This window comes from Aspergillus pseudodeflectus, assembly GCF_044049435.1.
Source record: "Aspergillus pseudodeflectus strain CBS 756.74 chromosome Unknown BJX68scaffold_6, whole genome shotgun sequence".
In the NCBI taxonomy this organism is placed as follows: Eukaryota; Fungi; Ascomycota; class Eurotiomycetes; order Eurotiales; family Aspergillaceae; genus Aspergillus; species Aspergillus pseudodeflectus.
The window spans coordinates 323,390-342,470 of NW_027263782.1; the positions used below are offsets into that span (position 1 = coordinate 323,390).

The 19,081-nt window shown below is 52.2% G+C and overlaps 9 protein-coding genes across 9 annotated transcripts; 3 read left to right on the forward strand and 6 right to left on the reverse strand.

Annotated features, from left to right (window-relative positions):
* Positions 1 to 419: 419 nt before the first annotated feature.
* BJX68DRAFT_263030 (uncharacterized protein) lies at positions 420 to 2,001 on the forward strand (the record flags this gene model as incomplete). The annotated part of the gene is made up of 3 exons (XM_071044585.1): positions 420 to 567; positions 625 to 1,889; positions 1,969 to 2,001. The coding sequence occupies 3 exons, from the start codon at positions 420 to 422 to the stop codon at positions 1,999 to 2,001; spliced, it is 1,446 nt and encodes a 481-aa protein (XP_070902995.1).
* Positions 2,002 to 2,115: 114 nt separating this feature from the next.
* On the reverse strand, positions 2,116 to 3,105 carry BJX68DRAFT_263031 (uncharacterized protein; the record flags this gene model as incomplete). The annotated part of the gene is made up of 1 exon (XM_071044586.1): positions 2,116 to 3,105. One exon carries the CDS (start codon positions 3,103 to 3,105, stop codon positions 2,116 to 2,118), a length of 990 nt encoding a protein of 329 aa, XP_070902996.1.
* Positions 3,106 to 3,838: 733 nt separating this feature from the next.
* On the forward strand, positions 3,839 to 5,631 carry BJX68DRAFT_263032 (uncharacterized protein; the record flags this gene model as incomplete). Its single annotated transcript, XM_071044587.1, has 6 exons — positions 3,839 to 4,510; positions 4,567 to 4,804; positions 4,851 to 5,261; positions 5,312 to 5,419; positions 5,472 to 5,530; positions 5,584 to 5,631. The coding sequence occupies 6 exons, from the start codon at positions 3,839 to 3,841 to the stop codon at positions 5,629 to 5,631; spliced, it is 1,536 nt and encodes a 511-aa protein (XP_070902997.1).
* Positions 5,632 to 6,933: 1,302 nt separating this feature from the next.
* BJX68DRAFT_263033 (transferase family-domain-containing protein) lies at positions 6,934 to 8,322 on the forward strand (the record flags this gene model as incomplete). The annotated part of the gene is made up of 1 exon (XM_071044588.1): positions 6,934 to 8,322. One exon carries the CDS (start codon positions 6,934 to 6,936, stop codon positions 8,320 to 8,322), a length of 1,389 nt encoding a protein of 462 aa, XP_070902998.1.
* Positions 8,323 to 8,584: 262 nt separating this feature from the next.
* Positions 8,585 to 10,970, reverse strand: BJX68DRAFT_263034 (uncharacterized protein; the record flags this gene model as incomplete). The annotated part of the gene is made up of 7 exons (XM_071044589.1): positions 8,585 to 9,047; positions 9,121 to 9,782; positions 9,846 to 10,141; positions 10,197 to 10,597; positions 10,649 to 10,761; positions 10,820 to 10,843; positions 10,902 to 10,970. The coding sequence occupies 7 exons, from the start codon at positions 10,968 to 10,970 to the stop codon at positions 8,585 to 8,587; spliced, it is 2,028 nt and encodes a 675-aa protein (XP_070902999.1).
* Positions 10,971 to 11,124: 154 nt separating this feature from the next.
* On the reverse strand, positions 11,125 to 11,997 carry BJX68DRAFT_228849 (actin-binding ADF family protein). The gene is made up of 5 exons (XM_071038917.1): positions 11,823 to 11,997; positions 11,751 to 11,761; positions 11,430 to 11,681; positions 11,335 to 11,383; positions 11,125 to 11,284 (listed from the first exon to the last, which is right to left on the reverse strand). Exons 1-5 carry the CDS (start codon positions 11,826 to 11,828, stop codon positions 11,144 to 11,146), a joined length of 459 nt encoding a protein of 152 aa, XP_070903000.1. The 5' UTR covers positions 11,829 to 11,997; the 3' UTR covers positions 11,125 to 11,143.
* BJX68DRAFT_228852 (uncharacterized protein) lies at positions 11,994 to 13,104 on the reverse strand. Its single transcript, XM_071038918.1, has 3 exons — positions 12,959 to 13,104; positions 12,809 to 12,901; positions 11,994 to 12,736 (listed from the first exon to the last, which is right to left on the reverse strand). Exon 3 carries the CDS (start codon positions 12,582 to 12,584, stop codon positions 12,261 to 12,263), a length of 324 nt encoding a protein of 107 aa, XP_070903001.1. The 5' UTR covers positions 12,585 to 12,736; positions 12,809 to 12,901; positions 12,959 to 13,104; the 3' UTR covers positions 11,994 to 12,260.
* Positions 13,105 to 13,358: 254 nt separating this feature from the next.
* BJX68DRAFT_228853 (general substrate transporter) lies at positions 13,359 to 14,869 on the reverse strand. The gene is made up of 2 exons (XM_071038919.1): positions 14,191 to 14,869; positions 13,359 to 14,136 (listed from the first exon to the last, which is right to left on the reverse strand). The coding sequence occupies exons 1-2, from the start codon at positions 14,836 to 14,838 to the stop codon at positions 13,597 to 13,599; spliced, it is 1,188 nt and encodes a 395-aa protein (XP_070903002.1). The 5' UTR covers positions 14,839 to 14,869; the 3' UTR covers positions 13,359 to 13,596.
* A 2,654-nt stretch (positions 14,870 to 17,523) lies between these two features.
* On the reverse strand, positions 17,524 to 18,955 carry BJX68DRAFT_228857 (ketoreductase). The gene is made up of 2 exons (XM_071038920.1): positions 18,703 to 18,955; positions 17,524 to 18,630 (listed from the first exon to the last, which is right to left on the reverse strand). The coding sequence occupies exons 1-2, from the start codon at positions 18,877 to 18,879 to the stop codon at positions 17,767 to 17,769; spliced, it is 1,041 nt and encodes a 346-aa protein (XP_070903003.1). The 5' UTR covers positions 18,880 to 18,955; the 3' UTR covers positions 17,524 to 17,766.
* Positions 18,956 to 19,081: the final 126 nt, after the last annotated feature.

The following is a 19,081-nucleotide window of genomic DNA, read 5'->3' on the forward strand; positions in this document are numbered from 1 at the left end:
TTGTGAGTGCACTTCTGTCGATGAAAAGAAACGCCCACCCTTGATATAAATAATGGAGCCCTGCCTCACTGGGACATAGGATATGGTGGATACCCGGAGCGGAGATGATCAAGTAGATGAAACGCAACGCAGTACATCGCACAATAGAGACTCGGTGGCACTGGGTGACGCGCTAGCGTAGACGTCTTCAGGCAGCCATGCTTCGAGGTTGATCAGGCTGATTCGGGTGCGCCGTAAGCCAGGTGTGCAGCCGCGCATTCCCTGTAGATGTAACGGGCAAGAGTAGTACTATACAGCGCATCGAAAACCTGCCCAGAGAGCAAATAATGATAATAATTAAATAATAACATAAAAGGCTCAGGAAAAGTACTCTATCCTTGCTTAACCTTTCAATCCCATCAATACAAGTGTCACAAAACATGGCTGATGACGAAAAACTCAATCCCCTGGCCTGGGATCGCACATGGAGCCAGATACCGGATAGAGAGATCCTGAACGTTGGGCTTGATCGCTCCCAGACACAATCTCGTGAGAACTGGGTTGTCAAGCTGGAATTCACAAATGATGGTTAGTCGATTCCATCTGCTTGGTTTTTCTAGGCTTCCATAAACTCACCCAACCCAGGGAGCAAGAGCGTTGGCACCGGATTCTTCATCAACGTCCCGGGCGCCAAGGCCCATGTCATATTGACCGCAGCGCATAACCTGTTTGACAATGAAAGCAAAAAGTTCCCGGACCTGGTTGTCAAAAGGCGCGGGAACGAGCCGATTAAGCCCGAGGGCCTGGAGATTCACAAGTGCCCCGACTACGACCCCGCGCGGCGAACTTACGACCCAGAGCATGACTACGGCGTGATAATTGTTCCCAAGGAGACCAATGAGGAAGAAGGCGGCATCGGATTTGGATTTGCCCTGAGCCTTGCAACAGAAGATCTTTCTCAGAAAACTCTCGAGTTGACCGGGTACTATCCGCAAAGCGATGAAAGGGAGAGAGAGAAGAGCACCACCAAGAAGAAAGCTCCGAATGAGGTAGGAGCTGTGGTGGCTTCCCTCGAGACCTACAGTGGAGAATGCCTTGGGTCTTACCCGGGCTACCTAGAGTATGATATTGGGACTATCCAAGGGTTGAGTGGATCGCCTGTCTGGATGCCCTACAAGGGCCATGAAACGGTTGTTGCAGTACAGTATGCATATTCCCCCTCCCCCACCCCCAACATGATACTTGCGAGGGAGAATAGACAAATGACAGTTGGACCCAGCAACAACGCACCCGACGACAGCAGCAAACGAAGAAGCCGCAGGGGCCATAAAAAGGGAAGGACGGGGGCCCGGCTGAATGCCACGACACTAAAGCAGATCCTTACCTCGGCCGGCGTCGTCAAGAAGAGGCAGGCTCTGATGGCCGAGGTCAAACAAGGCTCCAACACTGACCCATTGTATCTACACTTCCTACCGGATGAAGACTGTGCCTGGATACATTGGGGGCAGGAGAAGCTGAACACAAGCTTTGACGTCTTTCCTGCCTATTCACCTACCCCAGTTGTCAAGAGGACGCCATTGTATGCCTTCCAGTACGTCCCGCCACAAGAAGCTTGGGGATTGCCAGGTGCTCCTCAGTGGGTGCTATGGGACGTGAAGCGACATCGAGTCACACTCACTTCTTCGCTGCAGCCGATGTGCTTGGCGTGGCTGAAGCCGGCCTTCAAAAAATTTCCCCCAGATAAGGAGGGACTTTTCACACTTGCATTCGGGCGGGGTGAAGACAAGGAGGGGAGCATTCTGGAGTTGAGGATGGATCCTGATGCAGTCAGTGCATTCGATCGCGAGGAGGGCACGCTTGACGGCACTGGCATTTGGTTTGGGAACCACGTAAAAAATAAACAAGTGAAAGTATGTTTCTTTTTCTTTTCTTCTTTTTTTCTCAGTTGTCTTTTCTATTCTTGATGATCTCGGGCTAATAATCTCCTAGTATAATTTCTTCCGTTTGGTCACCCTGCACTGACCTGGCCGCCACTTGAGTTTCGATTCAAGAATGTAGATTGAGCGGGAAAGGCTGAGCGCGGTAATGGTTGAGTAGAGATACCCATGGCGATAATTACCAGCATGAAGACGTTGCCTATCTACTCTCATTGGCAAGGTTTGCGTTCCTACTAGTCCTTCGCCTCTGACTCCAAATCTGTGCAAAACGACCCCAAATGTCCAGTGCCCTGGTGGGCAAATTGACCAGCGGAGCAAGGAATACGAGAACCGCAAAAACTCTGCGCCACCACGGCGCCAGCCGCCGAGCGACAGTCGAGAGACTATCCACAAGCATGATAATACCCGTCACGAAGGGAATCGACTGCCCGGGTGACCGAAGATCATTCAGCGGCGTCAGGTTATTCCAAACCAATGTAGTCTCCACAGCGACAATCGTAAGGACCCACGTCAGCCATAACAGTATCCTGAAGTAAAGCTGGTTTTCATCGTTATCCCACTTGACGATCTTGATGACCGTTTGCATTTCGTCCTCTCTGAATTCGGAGCGGCCCTCTGCGTAGCAAACCCAGGTCATCATCATCAGGCGGATAATCCTGTGGATGACCCTCAGGGAGGTGACAGCGTCGACGATGCAATAGACCAAGGCGACGTAGCGGAACCAGCCTGTCAGGGAGACCCGGGCAAAGAAGAAGACAACATTGGGTGTGCCCAGGCGTGGCAAGGTGTGGACTAGGGTCGCAAAAAACCACAGGAGAGCGCAGCATGTCGCCAAGTCCGTGAGAATAAGCAAGATCAGGCCAATTAGCTCCCCCATTATCGTTCGCGGGTTGAGGAGAGTGTGCTTTGCTGTTATGAGCAGCGTCATTGGAGTGAGCAGGACGATGATTGCTTCGCTGGGACTGAACTCTTGTCTGGCTGCAAAGGAATACCACGAGGCTAGAATAGACACTGTGATGCTGCCCGAGGCTACTTTCAAGCCTTGGCCATGACTTCCCTCATTACCGTACAGGTACAAAATCATGGCGAGCGCTTGTAGATAGAAGCCTAGCCGGACACCAAGGCCATAGAGGTCCTGCGCCGCAGTTGCGTTGCCGACTCCGGCTGGAGAGGCGAGATCTGATTGCATGGCCGGAGATATATCTTTGGTTGAATAAAACAGTTAACACGGAAATGAAAAGAATGGTCTCGTCGGCGATGTTCGGGTTGTGCTTTTGCGCAGTTCAACCAATCTTTCGCTCTAGGGTGCCGCGGGGAGCATTGGTGAGAAATGCGCAACCCTGATGAGAATTATTGCAGATACACTGGGCGATCTGAGAGGCTAGTGCCTAGCTTGAAGGCCGCGAAAGATGTGATCACAAGAGTAGTGGCTGATATTGCAGCAAGATGCTCTTCAGGTGAGCCACGGCCGCCTCACTTTGACCACCCAGTCAGACTTGACCTCCGACCGGGTGCATGCAGCTGGTAGAGATTTGCTCGTCGAATCTCAACTCTCAGCAGAAGACGATTGGTCGTCAGCCTCTGCAAGCAAAAGAAGGCAACAAAAAGGCATCGAGTATGCCGGTTCATGCATACACCACAGATGCAGTCCGTGCAGCTGCGATCATGCATCAGTCCACAAACAGTAGTGAGGTCGCAAAAATGGGCTTCTCACCCGCGCAGAGCCCTGCGGATGACGCGGGACTGCGGTGCGTGTTTTGTGGCATGCATGAACACCAGATTAGCCAGCTGAGTGCTGGAGCTGGAGTGGGCTACTTGCTCATTGAGGCTCAAGTCCGGGCAGGTCTCATGTTAAGCAGGAACATATTTATCCTCACATATGGTTCTGATCGCATCGCTGTCCTTAGTGGAGCAAAGAAATCATGGAGATCTACAATCTCGCAAAAGACGGTAAGACCAGCGAGCTTGCAGCCAAGTTGCAAGAGCCCGGCGTCAAGGACATCAATTTTTTTCATTTCAAAGATCAAAGAACACCTCTCGGAATCGCAGTTTTCAGACGTGATCTGAAGACCGCTGAACTGCTTCTCGCCCACAACGCCGACCCCAATGGCCTGAAAAGGGGACGACCCCCGCTCTGGACCGCTTGCGAACGTACAAAGACAAAATACAACGTTGAAGAGCATCTGATTCAGCTCCTCCTCGATCACGGTGCCGATCCGAATGTCCCTTCCGCCATCGCCTCCGATAAGGGCTCGACCCCGCTGGTGAAAGCCGTCCAGACCCGCAAATCCCTTCAGACAATTAGTCGCCTTGTGAACCACGGTGCTGATACCAGTAAGGCTGCGAAGCTGAGGGAGGCAGAGAATGACCCCGAGGTGCTGAACGCCATGCAACCTCGCTCGAAGCGTACATTGTCCCGTCTTTCCGAGGTTTCGAAGGTGGTTGGTTTTGTACTGGCGGTTGTCTTTTGGGCAAACCGAAACCTTATAGTTGCCATTGCCACTGGCGCAGCAGTTGGGGGGGGCATGATCGTCAAGGATGCCATCAAAAAGCGTTTCAGTTTCACCGGGGCAGTTAGCGACAGACAAGGAAAGGTACGCAAGTGTACAATGTCCGTTTCGGATCTGATGCTAATACCCCTATCTGTTAGTATATCAAAGGCAGCGATCTGTTTGATGACACCAAGGAGCATGAAAAGGCCAAGCTCAAAGGCAAAATGCACGGCATCATCAAAGAAACCAACCTCGGCCGCTTCTTCCCAGATGACAATCCTTTTCTCGAGAAATTGGTGGATCGAGCTGTGGATCTGGAACAAAATGACCCTACTAACTCCCTGCCCACAACCGACCTCTGCCGTCTCGCCCTTTATCAACCCGTGCTGTACTGTGGTACGTATCTTTGTCCTCATGAAGCTCGTTTGATTGACATGTTTAGACGACAGCGGCTCCATGAGAAAGGGCCAGCGCAAAGGACATCTAGAGGAGCTTTCCAAGCGCATCACCAGCATTACCACACGCGTGGTTCCGGACGGCGAGGGGATCGAGCTGCGTTTCATCAACGCTGCGACCACGCCTGAAATGTCGAAGCCATCTCTAGAGGCAATCTCAGGCATTATGAAGGGGGTCCGCTTTGACGGATGGACACAGATAGGGACAAACCTCAAGAAGAAAGTCCTCGACGAGATTGTCTACCGCCAGCTTGACTCTAATATATTCAAGCGCCCGGTCCTTGTTTCAGTGATAACAGATGGAGAGCCGACTGGGGCCGGTGAGAACAACAATACCTTCAAAGACGTCATACTGGAATGTGGCCGCAGATTGAAAGCGAAGGGATACGACCCCGATGGTAAGTCGGATTGTTTGCCTCCGTGTCATGCTTACTAAATCACCGCGCAGTGGTTCAATTCCAGATCAGCCAGATTGGAGAAGATCAAGCCGCGGAGCACTTCTTGGATAGTCTAAAGGAAGAGATAGATTTGGCTGATGTTCTGTATATTACTTCTGGTAAGTTTGTTTCCACCCGCACGCCTTTATACAGCGCTCATCATCTGTGTAGATAGGCTGGACACTCAATTCGCTAAGCTCCGAAACAACGAAGATCATCTCGAACAATGGGTATGTTGATTCCGCCGAGACGCTTTTCCTCTGTGTTACTAATCAGGTTCCAGCTTCTTGAGATACTGTTGGGGCCGATACTGGATGCACAGCCGAGTTGATATACGCGCAGGAGTATCAACTTGAAAGCGTGTGTTGTAGTTTCCATGATATGACTAGTGCTGTCGATGGTAATGGTCCTGCGAGGTACCTGAGCATCCGGTCGAACTGGTGCCCTACCGCGAGTTGAGGTCGATGACCAGAAGGTTGTGTAAACGGTTGAAGTTACTGCGTAGCGGTGAACCGAGGGGCCGAAATATCCAGTATCCAGCAGATGTCCTGTTCTTGCTTAATGTCAAGCGACTGCAATTTTCTGTTCGATATTTGACGTAGCCAATAAATCTCTCAAGCCGTCTCAACCTCGCTTGACGAATGTCGGTCTCTCAAGAGAAGTGAAGCAGATATATGTCACTGAGAAGATGAAGCGAATTGATCCTGATCCCAGGATGGAACTTTAGCAAGGTAGATACTTTGCTGGAACCACGACTTGCTTACAATGAAGGGGATGTAGGAATAAAATTTTATTTTAAAAATCTACTACTACTTATAATAATAACTAAAGATCCACTAATACTAGATAATATACTCAAAGTAGCACCTATAAATTTTTAAGGTGTGCTTTTAGTAATAGTAATAAACAAATAATATAGTATAAGAACTCTTAAGCGCCTATTTAAGTAGTGGCCTCAGGCTAAAGTTACTGATGCCCTACGTATAGCAGCAGCTTCCTTAAGAGGTAATGGGACTCTATAGCGGCCTATCTTCATGGCTTGACAACTTTACACGGTGATCAACAAGGGCAGCCCATGATATAAGGCACTCTGCATGAGTCTCTAGCACATACGACCACAGGGTGTGGAGAACAGGGCTTCCCGTCCGCTCAGCCGTACTTAAGCCACACGCCGGTAGGTTAGTAGTATGGTGGGTGACCACATGCGAATCCCTACTGTTGTATGTTTTTTTGCTTTTCCCCTATTTTTTAGGGAAAGAATTATATTCTTTTGATTAATAGCTATTGGTCGTTCTTGATATTCCCCAGTACAAGTCAACTCTTAAATCAAGCAATCCAGAGAGTCGTCCACCAACCCCGCAACCAACGCCTACCTCGTTCCTGATCTCTCCCACAAGCATCAGCCGATTGAATGAGCCGACTACTGTGTACTCGCAATGCGTTCTTGAAGTCCCATGGCAGTAAAGGCTAGGTGCACGCTCACCCGGGCCGTTTGGCGCACATCCGGCCCCTCGGGCCCGTGGCACCGGACAGCCAGCCCTGCATAATATCATCCCTCGCTATAAAGCCTGCCCGGATCAATAACATACACTGCGGCCAATTCCATGAGTTATACGCAATATTCCAGGATACTATGACTATTTCAGCCTCCGTCGAGGGGCTCACCCCTATCGATGCCTTGATGCCGCGGAACTACATCCGGGCTGTCCTAATCTTTGAAGATGCAACAACCCAACACGCACAAACCACCCAACTGCTGCAATCTGGACTCGATGTCATCTCAAAGCAGATCCCATGGCTCTCCGGTCGAGTCTTCCCAAGAGCTTCAGCAGCCGGAGAACCGTATTCTCTCGAGATCCGATGGGGCGGACACACTACGCCAACGCTCCTCGACAAGGGTACGATGGACATCTTGTACGACACCGTTTCCGCAAACGGGATGCAACCCGAGTCGATTCCAGAGACCGTATGGCCGGTGTCTGGTATGATTGACGAATCTCTACACACAGCAGGCGCACCTGTTTTCGCGGCGAGTACGTTCCGCTTCGCGGATCGAGGCTGCGGCTTGTGCATTTGCATGCATCACAACGCTGTCGATGGGGCAGCATTTTCGGAGATTATACGGCACTGGGCAAGGGCTATCGCAGAGCCTGCCTTGGTCATTCCCAGCTCATTTGAGGGGAGGTGCGAGCGTCTAACGGCGGCACTTGCGGATGACCTCGCTAAGACGTCGTCCATTTCGACAGAGGCGCTGTTCGAGAAGCATCCCGAGTACTCGAGACTCCCCCCCGCGGTCCCCGGGGCCTTTCCTTCGTCGACATGCAAGCTCTTTACAGTCTCGCTGCACTTGATCGATACCTTGAAGTCCTTGCTGGCCAAACATACATCGACACCACCGTCAACAAACACGATCCTAAGCGCACTCCTCTGGACCACAATCACGCGTGTCAGAACAAGATCTAGAACCTCCTCGCGTGCAATCCAAACCAGCCGCCTGGTAACAGCAGTGAATGCGCGCCAGCGGTTACCACTAGCATTCTCCCCACCAGACGCCCAATATCTAGGCAACGCAATCCTGTACGCTGTCGCCGAATTCTCCGCAGCCGCACTCGCAGCAGCAGACGAGAGCCCCATCCATTCCCTTGCAGAAATCTGCACCGCAATCCTCAACTCCCAATCCCCATCTACAATCAACGCGCGCCACGTCGCCGAGGTCCACGAGCTGAGCACGCGCTCGGGAGACCCCCGCGGTCTCTTTGTCGGCTGGGACTTGTTCAACTCGAGGGATGTGACCATCACCTCGTGGGCGGATTTCGGGCTGTACGGGGTGGATTTTGGACTGGGGTTGGGGAGGCCCAGGTTCGTGCGCTTGCCGTATATGGAGGCCGATGGGGTTGTGATTGTTCTGTCGAGGCGGAGGGGGGAAGGGGAGAAAGGGGTGGAGGTTCTTGTGATGCTGCGGAGGGATCATATGGATGTCCTTGTGGAGGATGAGATGTGGCGGACTCTGACGGAAAGCTAGTTCTCTCAAGCCCACGGGGTTGAAGTCGCGAGCGAAGGGGTGGCACTGGGTTTGGCTTCCTCTGTACTGAGATAGAGGGAAATAATACTTTGTAATAACATCCATGTAGGAAGCTACACCCGTACACCCGCTTGGATACAGAGATAGAAGGGCACAATCTCACCTAGAATTACAGATATATTTCTTTCGTTCTGCTCTATCAAGCGTGCCACCTGCAACTCTTCCCAACATATATCCTAATCCTTGTCTGGCGCCAGGGCACCTAATAATTCCCTGGCTCGATATCAAGCCTCTCCCACGGAAACGGCGGCCCACTAAGCCAATCATTCAGAATATCCGCCGTATACCCCGGGTCCAGCATGCTAATGTCCCCATCCCCATGCGTGGAGATGTCTGCACCCAGCGCATCCTGAAAGAACTCTGGCTCGAACAGAGAGGGATTCTGCGCGGTGTCCGAAGCACGGAGTGAGTCATGCTGCTGATGCTGCGTAGCGTATACCCCGCCAATACTCGGCGGCTGCTTCTGCGAGGAGACGAGTTTCTTCGCGACTTGGGTGAACGTCGAGCAGATCTGGTAGAGATTCTCGGAGCCGCGGGAGGTCGTGCGGAAGGTCTGTAGCGTGTCGAGAACTTGTTCTAGCAGGGTTATGCTGTTATTGTCCTTTGCGGTGATCGCGTGTAGGAAGGTTATGATGAATGGGACAAAGGAGGAGGAGAGGAGGATCCTGCATGGTAAGTTTAGTGGCTGGGCCTTTATTGGGGAGGGATTGCAGCGAGGAGAGGTGTTGTCAAACTCACCAATTACAATAGTCCGCGGCAGAGAGAAGCTGTGCCTCCTGATACCGTGGAAAGACATCAAGATGCGCGCGCAGACTACTCTGCGCTGCCGCGAAGCACTGCGCGCTGATTCCCCCTCCCAGTCCTGAGGACGCGTGAAAGAGTAGGGTCTGTGTAGAGTAAAACAGAATCTCCCAGTTTCCTCGAGATAGGAAATATATTCTGGCGCTATTTACTCCCTCTGGGTTGATCTGCTTGAGTTCCAGATACCACTTTTCCATTGCTAATGCGAGGTCCTGCACGAGTAGTTCTCGGGCAGATATATCTCTAGTCATGGTGATGGGCGAGTAGAGGTTAAAGATGCGACCTTGTAGCTCCGCGAGTCGAATGCCCATGATGAATGACTCGTCCCAGGCGCGGAGGGCTGGGTCTAGTGAAACCTTGGGATGCTGGGCGTCGATGTCAAGGGACTGCATAAATGACGCACGGCCTAGAACAAGCGACATGTTCTTGTCAAAGGTGTAGACTGTCCAGAATACCCTACGGATGCGCTCTAATTCTTGAGGGGGCATTCGTCGGTAAGTGGACTCGCGGTGATAGTTAAGAGACTGGCAGTGTGTGACAGCCGCGGAGACGAGCTTCCAGTATAAGTAGGGATTTGATTCCCCTTGAGCCTTGATCATCTAGAGTCCAGTTAACTCTTTGCTGCCATCAAGCAGTCCGGCAAGGCTGGTGGTGGTGCTTACCCCCATAACCAGGGCAAGGATATTCTCAAAGCTGGGTACAGCAAGTACTTCGTAAGTTTCGACTGCGGCTACAAAGATTTGTTCGCAGTGATCTATGTAAGTGGTAAGATCAACTTTTTGGCACAGTGGATCCTTGAATGCGATCATCTCTTTCATAAGAAAGAACAGAACTCCATGCATGCTGGCAATTTCACCGGGGGATACCAGCTCAGTAGTTGAGTACACTTTCTGATATAAGCTCTCGACTAACGATAGGTCGCTGACGGCATATGAAGAGAGAAAAATCGGACGGTGTGCTGGAAAGCGTCAGTCTCAGCCACGTGAGATAGTGCGGGAGGAGACGGGCTATACCATGCATTCGTTGTAGGATACATGTCACTAAAGTGGCGGGCAGTAGCTGAGGCGTTGACATTACATTTGACGTCGATTTTCGAAAGAAGAAGTTCGACCTTGACAGGCCGTCTGAGGCACGGATATTGCTTTGGAGCTGGCAGAGCAAGTGCTCCGTACCCGAGTCGCTTTGACAGGCAGTGCGCGCACTCTCGCTAGCCTGGAGAGACTGTGCTGCGAAGGAAGGATCACCTTCAGCAACAGGAAGCCTTTCTACTGGGCGGGGGGTCGACAATACAGCATAGGCCGTCGAGGCCACTGGTTGTGGCTGCGGCTGTGGCTGCGATTGGGGCTGTTCCAAAGTTGCAAGCCTGGATTCAACGGTCTGAAGACGCTTCTCAAGGCGCTCCACAATACCTTGACTACGATTTCTATCAGCATGTCTGATCCCAAGAGCATTTGGTAACACATACAGGTTCGCCACGCGATCCGCCTGTACCTGCCGGCTAGACTTGTCATGAGGCTGGCGGCAGGTAATCTTGGCTGCACGGCAGTTTGCGCATGGTATAGTTCGGTCGCAGCGGACCTTGCATCCCCTAGATTAGCACACATCCCTTGTGGTTCTACTAGTCCACTACTCTCACCTTGCGGATCTTGCACCCCTCACACTGCAGAGCTGTTGTTAGTGGCTGGCGGGGGCGTGGGTGGGAACAGCTAGGTCCTTACCGCTCGTGGGACAGAGGACAACCTGTGCCGCCTCGCTTCGATCGTTTCGGCGGCGTCGACTGGAGACATGGTGGTTGCTACGGAGGTCCGGGATGAGGTTGCGAACAGTGTCAAAGATGCCTTCGGTCGGCCGGGCCCGCGGGTCCGACTTGCCGAAAAATGCCAAGACATGTCTACATCATGTTCTGTGAGGACTCTGATTGGCCGTTTTCTTTACTCCTATGGCACCAATATAGATCTGTCTAAATGATCACTCTCCCGCCACTTGCTTCCTTCAAAACTGTTTTCCACTCTAGATCCGATGGCCCGTCTGCATGAATTGAGACCTTGACATCCAGCGCCCTTCGCAGCTGCTCTTTGGTCGCAGCGTACAACATCCGGAACTAGCCACAAGTCAGGATGCGCTTGCTATCGTGGTTGCAATAGGACATACCTTGGTAGAAGTTTCCTCCGGCACCCAGCTTATAAACACAGTCGCCGATCTGGACGTACTTAGTAGGAGAAATGGTCAAGTCAGAAAGGCCCTACCTTTTCCCATCAGACTGTAGATCATATTCCACATCGTATACTGCATACCGAGGTGCCGGCTTTCCATCCGCGTCCACGGAGGAAGTGAGCCGTTGCAGAAACGTCTCGTAGCTCTTTTCCGTCGAGCTCTCCTCCACGAGAATTGATGTCTTGTCGTCGGATATCCTGTATATCACAAAGGCCGGCTTGCTTGCGCCGCGCTTATACATCATGTCTCGGAATGCGGTGATGCATTCGTCTGAGACTTCGACTCTAGGGAATAGGGGTTAATCTGAGGGCGAGCGGGTGTTGATGAGATCCATAGATCTCGGGTCAGCATACCCTGATGGCATCTGCGTGGTGCGGACATGGTTAGTTGGCCGGTAGATAGCCGGGGGTAGCAGGAGAACTGACCGACATGTCTTATGGCAAAAGGGGGCAATTCTTAGAAGACAACTAGCACTCGAGATTTATTCGGAGTTACAATGAAGTAGCTTTTTAAAGGGGTTCGCAGTTAGCCAGCAAGATTCTCGGCAGCCCGGGCCCGCGGAACTGATATCCATACACCGGCTGGGCGGGCCCGCGCTCGCCGCGACTGCTTCTATGTGAAGCCCAGATATCATGTTCTTCAGCAGCTATTTCCTGACTCTGACAAGCTAGAAAGCATGCTAATATCAAATACAGGTCGGGCACGGGCACGGGCACTACGCCCTCGACAACGCCAACCACAGCCAAAATATCACCTGAGCTGGTTGGTATACTGTATACCTATCACCGTATTCCATACGGCGGGCCCAACGCCGCTCTTCAGCGGTAGTCTCGCCTAATTCCCCATTAAGCCAACATGGATTGTCATCGAAGATAGCGTTGTCGACGGCTGTGGTCCGCGGCATTGTTGACTGTTTCGCGGTATAAACGAACCACGCGGCCGCAAGCATTGTACCGAACTATTAGCATTCTTCCAGCGTCTGATTCTGGGCTTTGTCCTTGGCCTTCTGAAGCCAACAAGTTTATACGGTCGATGATGTGGATTCGACCGATTACCATGGCCCAGTGGTAGGGTGTGTAATCGAATTCGTATTCGTATTCAGACTCCCCGTCAGCGTCAGCGTCGGCATCGCTAGTACATATCTGACTCGGTCTCGGACTCAGTCTCGGCTGATGGCGAAGGCTCATAGCTTGTGCGCAGCCAGGAGACAAAGGAAGAATGGGTAAATCGTTCTGTGGGCCGGCGGACACGATCCAATATGTAGGTGTTGTTCTGAAGGCGCTGGGCTACTACTACTGGCTTTGTAAAGGCCTCGCTGGATCGTTAGTTGTCGGTAGTGCTGGAATGCCGCCAGCTATGTTAGCACATCAGAGTTCCTTGTACAGGGAGATAGATACTAGGGCTCATCTACCTGCTAGCCCTCGGCATCGAGGACGACATACTCGGCGAAGATCTTCTCGCGCTGTTCGTCGTCTGATAGGTTGGAGTCATGTTGCCAGTGTTCCTATGTGATGTTAGTAGGATAGAAAGAGCTTGCAGTCGCATGGATAGTCAGGCTTACCACTAGGGACATATCGGGGGAGGAGACAACGGGATCATTTCTGGCACGGACTGGGGAGTTGGTTATACACGGATTGAAATGTTCGAGCTGGTCTCTGTCTATAGGTAGTTATGAGTCAGTGATGCATGCGGGAAAGAGAGTTGGAGTATTAGCGTTGAGGCTCCGAAGGCTTGGCCGCGGGTACAGGTCTCTTACCTAGTCCGTGTCAACGCTAGCCCGATCTGATGCTGCTCGCTCGACAAGTCATAGATTTGGCTATTCTGCATTGATTAAATGAACTGCGCCAATTGAAGAACCGTCCTCCTATCTAAATCAGCATTCCGTAGGCAAGGAGTCATGTTGCAAGATTGGCGGTGCGAGTTAGGGTTACTGGGCGATATGGTCAAGTCACGGTGTGATGGTACTAGTAGAGTGTGAATGTCTATAAGTGTATATCTAAGCAAAGCTCTATATGCAAGTAAAGTGGTAATATACAATGCAAACCACTTGATCCCAAACCGGCAAGAAAAATCAGGATGCCCGTCCCAAAAATGCAATTTTCAGCTCAGCCGACTCATCCCCATCAAACACCTTCATAACTGATCAATCGACCAATCATAATCAAACGTAACATCTCAATCTAATCTGATACATAACATCTACTCCCGGATCTCGTGGGGCTCCGCCAGGGTACCCTGCGTCAGACCCTCACCGTGCTCCGCCTGGCCCTCAGCCTTGGCCTTGTTGTTATCCCCACTATCAGGGCGAGGGTGGATGTCACGGATGATATCGGCCGGAGGCTCCCAGTGCTCGCTCTTCCAGGGGACGACGTGCAGGACGTACATGGTGTCGACCTCCTCGAGGGTGCGGCCCTTGGTCTCGTTGAGGAAGAAGAAGACGACGAGGACGGCGGCGACACAGCACCCGGCGAAGACGTAGCCGTAGGCGAAGTCGATGGACGAGGAGATGAAGGGGGTGAAGAAGGAGATGAGGAAGTTCCAGCCCCAGTTGGAGGCTGTGGCGATACCGATGCAGATGGCACGGGTTGGGCCGGGGTACAGCTCACTCACGCAACCCCAGACAATTGGACCCCAGGTAGTGGAGAATCCGACAATGAAGAAGCAGGTGAAGATGATCATGGCCTTGCCGGCTGCGGGAGTGTTTTGTGGGTTGGATACGTCTAGGGCATAGTGGCCGACCTGTATTTGGATATTAGCATGTTTTCTAGCTTCTCAGAGTCAGGAAATACGCACGCTCGCCCATATGAAGAAACAAACTGCCATCCAGGCAGCACCAGCCATGAGACTCTTGCGTCGGCCATAGTGTTCCACGATGTATAGACCTGGTAGGGTCATGCCGAAGTTGACGGCGCCAAGGATGATCTGAGTGACATAGGAGTTGTTGAGGCCGGTGGAGGTGAAAATAGAGTTTCCATAGTAGAAAATAAAGTTGGCACCCGTCAGCTGCTGCAGAGATTGCAGGGCAACACCGAGGAGCACACGGTGGAACATGCGGGGGCCGGTGAAGATGACGTGCCAGGGGGCAGTTCCCGCAGCGCGCTCCTCATCAAGCTTGTTCTTGATATCCTTCATTTCCTGGACGATGACGCGGTGGTTAGGGCCAACACCGTAGAGCTTGCACATGACCTTGCGAGCCTCGTCGATACGGCCGTGCCGGTAGGCGAAACGGGGCGACTCGGGAAGGAAGAGAGCTCCGAGCCCGAGGATCAGCGGCCAGGCGAAGCCGACGCCCATGGTGATTCTCCAGGAGGCGGTGGAGTTAATGGACTCGGTACCGAAGTTGATAATGTAGGAGATGAAGATACCGAAAGCAACGAACAGCTGGAAGGCACTGATCATGGCACCACGAACCTGGCGGGGAGAGGCCTCGGACTGGTACATGGGGACGACGCTGGAAAGAGCACCGACACCGAGACCAGCAACCCAACGGCCCATAGCAACCTGGACCCACTTGTCCTCGGTGGCGATTTGGATAATGATTCCGACAATGTGGATAAGGGACCAGAAGGTTAGGGAGAACTTGCGGCCGACGCGATCCGCGATGGGGGCGGCGACGAGAGCTCCGATCATAGTACCGATGGAAAGCTACACTTGTCAGTACACTGCGCATATTCTGGTCTCCGTGAGAAGTAACATACCAGACCGACGATCAAACCGTTCCGGACGTTGCTGAAAGCATACTCGCCGTTGGGCTGACGCTCAGCGAATCGAACCTTGAAATCATTCATGGTGGTGAAACCAGAGATTTGACCAGTAGCGTAACCGAAGATGAAACCACCCATAGAAACAACGATACCCAGGATGAAAGATCTCCAGGTCAGGTACTTGACAGGGCTGTCGTCGATAATGCCATTGTCCTTCTCCAGGGTAGAGTCAGCCCTCTCCGGCGTAGTAGCCTGAGAGTGTTCCTGCTGCTCAGCCTTGGGCTTGAAGAGGCCCTTGAGATTGCCCACACCCATATTGATGGTTGCTATCACTTGGTTCAAGACGTCAAGTGAAGGTGTGAAGGGCAAAGGGTGGTGGTGTTTGTTGTTGTGAAAAGAGGGAGATGCAAGGGGAAGAACCAGCCACGGAGGAAACGTGGGAGGGCGAAGGGATGTTATAACCAGTTGGAACTTTCGGGGAAATCAGGGACAAGAGATTTAGCGAGACATTTTTACGATCCAACTACGTAGTATGAGAGTCTGGTACGGGCCTGGCAGTCCGCGTGAGCAGCAAAAAGCGAAACGGCAGTCGGCTTGCATTCCCAAGATCGGGGAACCCACGGGAGAACCAGACGGGGGCCCGGATCTAACGGGGCCCGAAAGGGGGAAGCGAGGCAGGGGATTTCATAGGCATCGGCAGATGAGGAGAAAGTTCTATGGTGCTTCGACGAGAATTGGTGGGGAGACGGTGGAGAAGGGGCCAGAGACTGAAGACGATGACGAGGAGCAGGCGGCAAAATGGCAGACGATGCGCTGCCAGTAGGAAATTGACGGATCATCAGCTGACTCTGCCCTTCTGCCTCGTTGCCTCTGTTGACAGGCGGCATGACAAACGGCTTCTCGCCCTGCTTGCTCTCTTTGAGCTGTTGAGCATTCAGAGGGAAAGTGGCATTCGAGCTGCCTCACGATGATTCGACGGATAATCTGCGGGAATCCAGCTCGAAAACAGAGAGTCCGCCGACAAGGTCTAAAAGATCCACTTCATCTCGTCGCCTCGCTGTTTTTCTCTTCTTGCGTATCGTGATGAGACTGTAGAAGTGGATTCGTCCAAGAATCACGGATTCACGGCAGATCCGCAGGAAATGTGGATCCCAAGAATTTTCTTCTCCTGGCGATCTCAAGGTGAGAGTTCAAACAGTCGGAGAGAGAGGGTCGAAATACTGAGAGAATATAAATGAAAGAAAGTCTGAAGTCACCAATTCGTATCCTTTTCTTCCTTTTTCCAAACCGCGAAAGCCTAAGTCAGGGCGGGAAAGCATCGAGTGCAGAGTAATCCCGAGCCGACGTTCTCGGCAGGCCGAGAACTCGGCATCTCAACAAAAATCCACTCGGTGTGCCGATTCGGATGCAGAAATTTCTTCGACCGCAGAAAAAACCTCACCGATGGGTGGGTCGCTATCCACTGAGCGCAAGTCTTGGTCGTAGATAGGCCCACCAGAAAATTTCAACCTCACCTTGTTGGCTCTGAGGCTAGAGCAAAGTTAGGCCTCGTGGTAGATTTGTTCTTGTTATACTCCTTGCCAGGGCTTCCATATTATAGCCTACTCAGATAGCTTTGCTGTGAGTAAAAGGCACTCACAGACAATCGGGATACTCGAAAAACTCAAATCAGACCATATCTCATATCAATGACCTCACCCAAGCCGGAACATTCCCGCAGAACTCTTGTCTCGACGCTCGATCTCGTCGTTTCGGCATCCCGACCCACCCATCTAGGTCACTTTAGGGCCTTCGGTGAAAGCCACCGGATCCGTCATCCAAGGTTCAGCCAAGGACAGCTGAGGTTTGGTCGGCTTCTATCTCCGAAGATCATTCCGTATCTGGAACCGTGCCCTGTAATCGCAGAGTGATAGAGATCCATCTGGCTTCTAGGCTTCTTAGCTTACATAGTCCAAGAAGACTCTGCAGACTTGCCAAGGGAGGGATTTGCCGAGAGGAGAAGGTATGTTATCAGCCTAGAAGGGCAGTGTTCTCGGCGGCAATCCCATAGCGTTGGAACAGGGTGTGTCTCTCATCTTGGCTTGAGTGATGCGAGTGATGCGAAGTTGCGAAGAGAGGTGAGGTGATGACGATGCAGTAGTTCGGTGCTTAGCGCTATAGCGGTGAGCCCGTGTGTTGCGAGAATCCACTTCGGCGATAAATATAGTCTAGACAAACATTAACCAAACATTTCAGGTTCCGGTTGACTTGCCTTTCACAGACACCTGCGGCCAGACTTGGTCTGGCAGTGGCAGGTCCGCGACTCTGCGCATAGGTCTCTCGAGGTTTGGGGGCTTCTTATTGGACGACGGTAGATAGCAAAGCAGGTAGAAGCCGATTCAGAAAAGCTCTGGTTTATTTGTCGCCACTCGTTAGGTAAAAATTCAAGAATAGTAAAATATTATAATATATTAAACCAGTATAGCAGCCTTAGAAAGCGGACGATGGTTTGCCTTGCGGTTCCGAAATCCGGTTAGACGACCGCGTCATGAATCATGGCAAGGGTTCCTCGTAGCGTCTGCATCTCTCATACGATATGTACATATAGCCTACTTGGGCTCGGGAGCATCAAAGCAAGGACAGTCTAACATGAGCTCATTCGACATGAGATGTCTCCCGTTCCTGTTTAAGAGCTCTTCTTCGCGTTCTCGCGCTCCGCCTTGCGCAGGGCCCGCTTGCGAATTGACTCATGCATGCCCTTGTTCTGGTTCGTGAGCCACTTACTCATGGGGCTAGCCACGCAGGTAGCGAGGTATGCCACCAGACCGTGACTCCAGTAAGGGGAGGAGCTGTACGCATAGGTCGGGGAGCCGCCGTTGTTTCCAATCTTGGAAAGCGTCGCCTTGACAAAGGCGCGGGGGTTGGGAATCAGAGCGCTAGTGCGGCGGATCTTGGACATGGCGGAGGTGATAAGATAAGCCTGAACCAGCTCGACTGTGATGCCGTACGGCTGGAGCTCTGAGCCGAGGGCGGTCGACCACTGCTGTAGGAATGCCTTGCTTCCGGAGTAGGTAGCGAGGAGAGGAGTGGGGAGGAGACCGCCGAAGGAGCCCATGGTCAAGATCAATCCACGCTTGCGCTGGATCATTCCAGGGACAACCAATTGTGTAACACGGAGCGTTCCCAGGCAGTTGATGGTGACAATGTCGGTCATCTCATCCTCGGGGGTGAGAGCGAAAGGAACGGGGATGCTGTGACTCTTTCCGACATTGTTGACGAGGATCGCGACATCCAGGTCGCCCAAGATTGCCTTCAGCTTCTCGTAGTCCTGGTCCTCGTTGCGGGCAAAGTCCATCGCCAGGATCTTGGTCTGCACCGAGGGGTATTTCGACGTGATCTCATCGCTCAGGGTTGTCAACTTGGAGGCGGTTCGAGAAACGAGGACGATGTTGTATCCGGCACGGGCGATCTGAAGCGCGAATTCCTTGCCCAAGCCATCCGAGGCACCTGTAACGACTGCCCAGCTGCCCTTGGGACCGAAAGAGCGGAGCTAGACACACAAGACATTAGCACGGCACGTCTTTCCTCAAAAATGTATTCGGTAAATCTCAATTCCACCTACCGACTTTCCAGGGAGAATAAACAGGTTCAGGAGGACCCTGATCAAGGTCCAAGCTCTGGAGATAGCAAACCAGCCGCCAGCTGCTAGAAGAGCCGAGGCGGCCATGCTCTGCCAACCAGGAGCAAAGTTGAACTCCAGCTTCGACAGGCAGGATTGAGTATCCTTCAGAAAGTCCATGTTAAAAAATCAGTAACCAAATGAGGGGAAGTTGCAACGTGTGTGCGGTGGGATCCCGGATGTCTGGGGAAATTTAACGGAGTGAGCCAAAATATTTGCCTAGGCTCAACGCCGCTGGCACAGATCAATGCTCAACGCTGACACAGATTAGTGATCACGGGATTTGAGCTCCTCAACAATCTTGTCGCTGGAACAGGACATT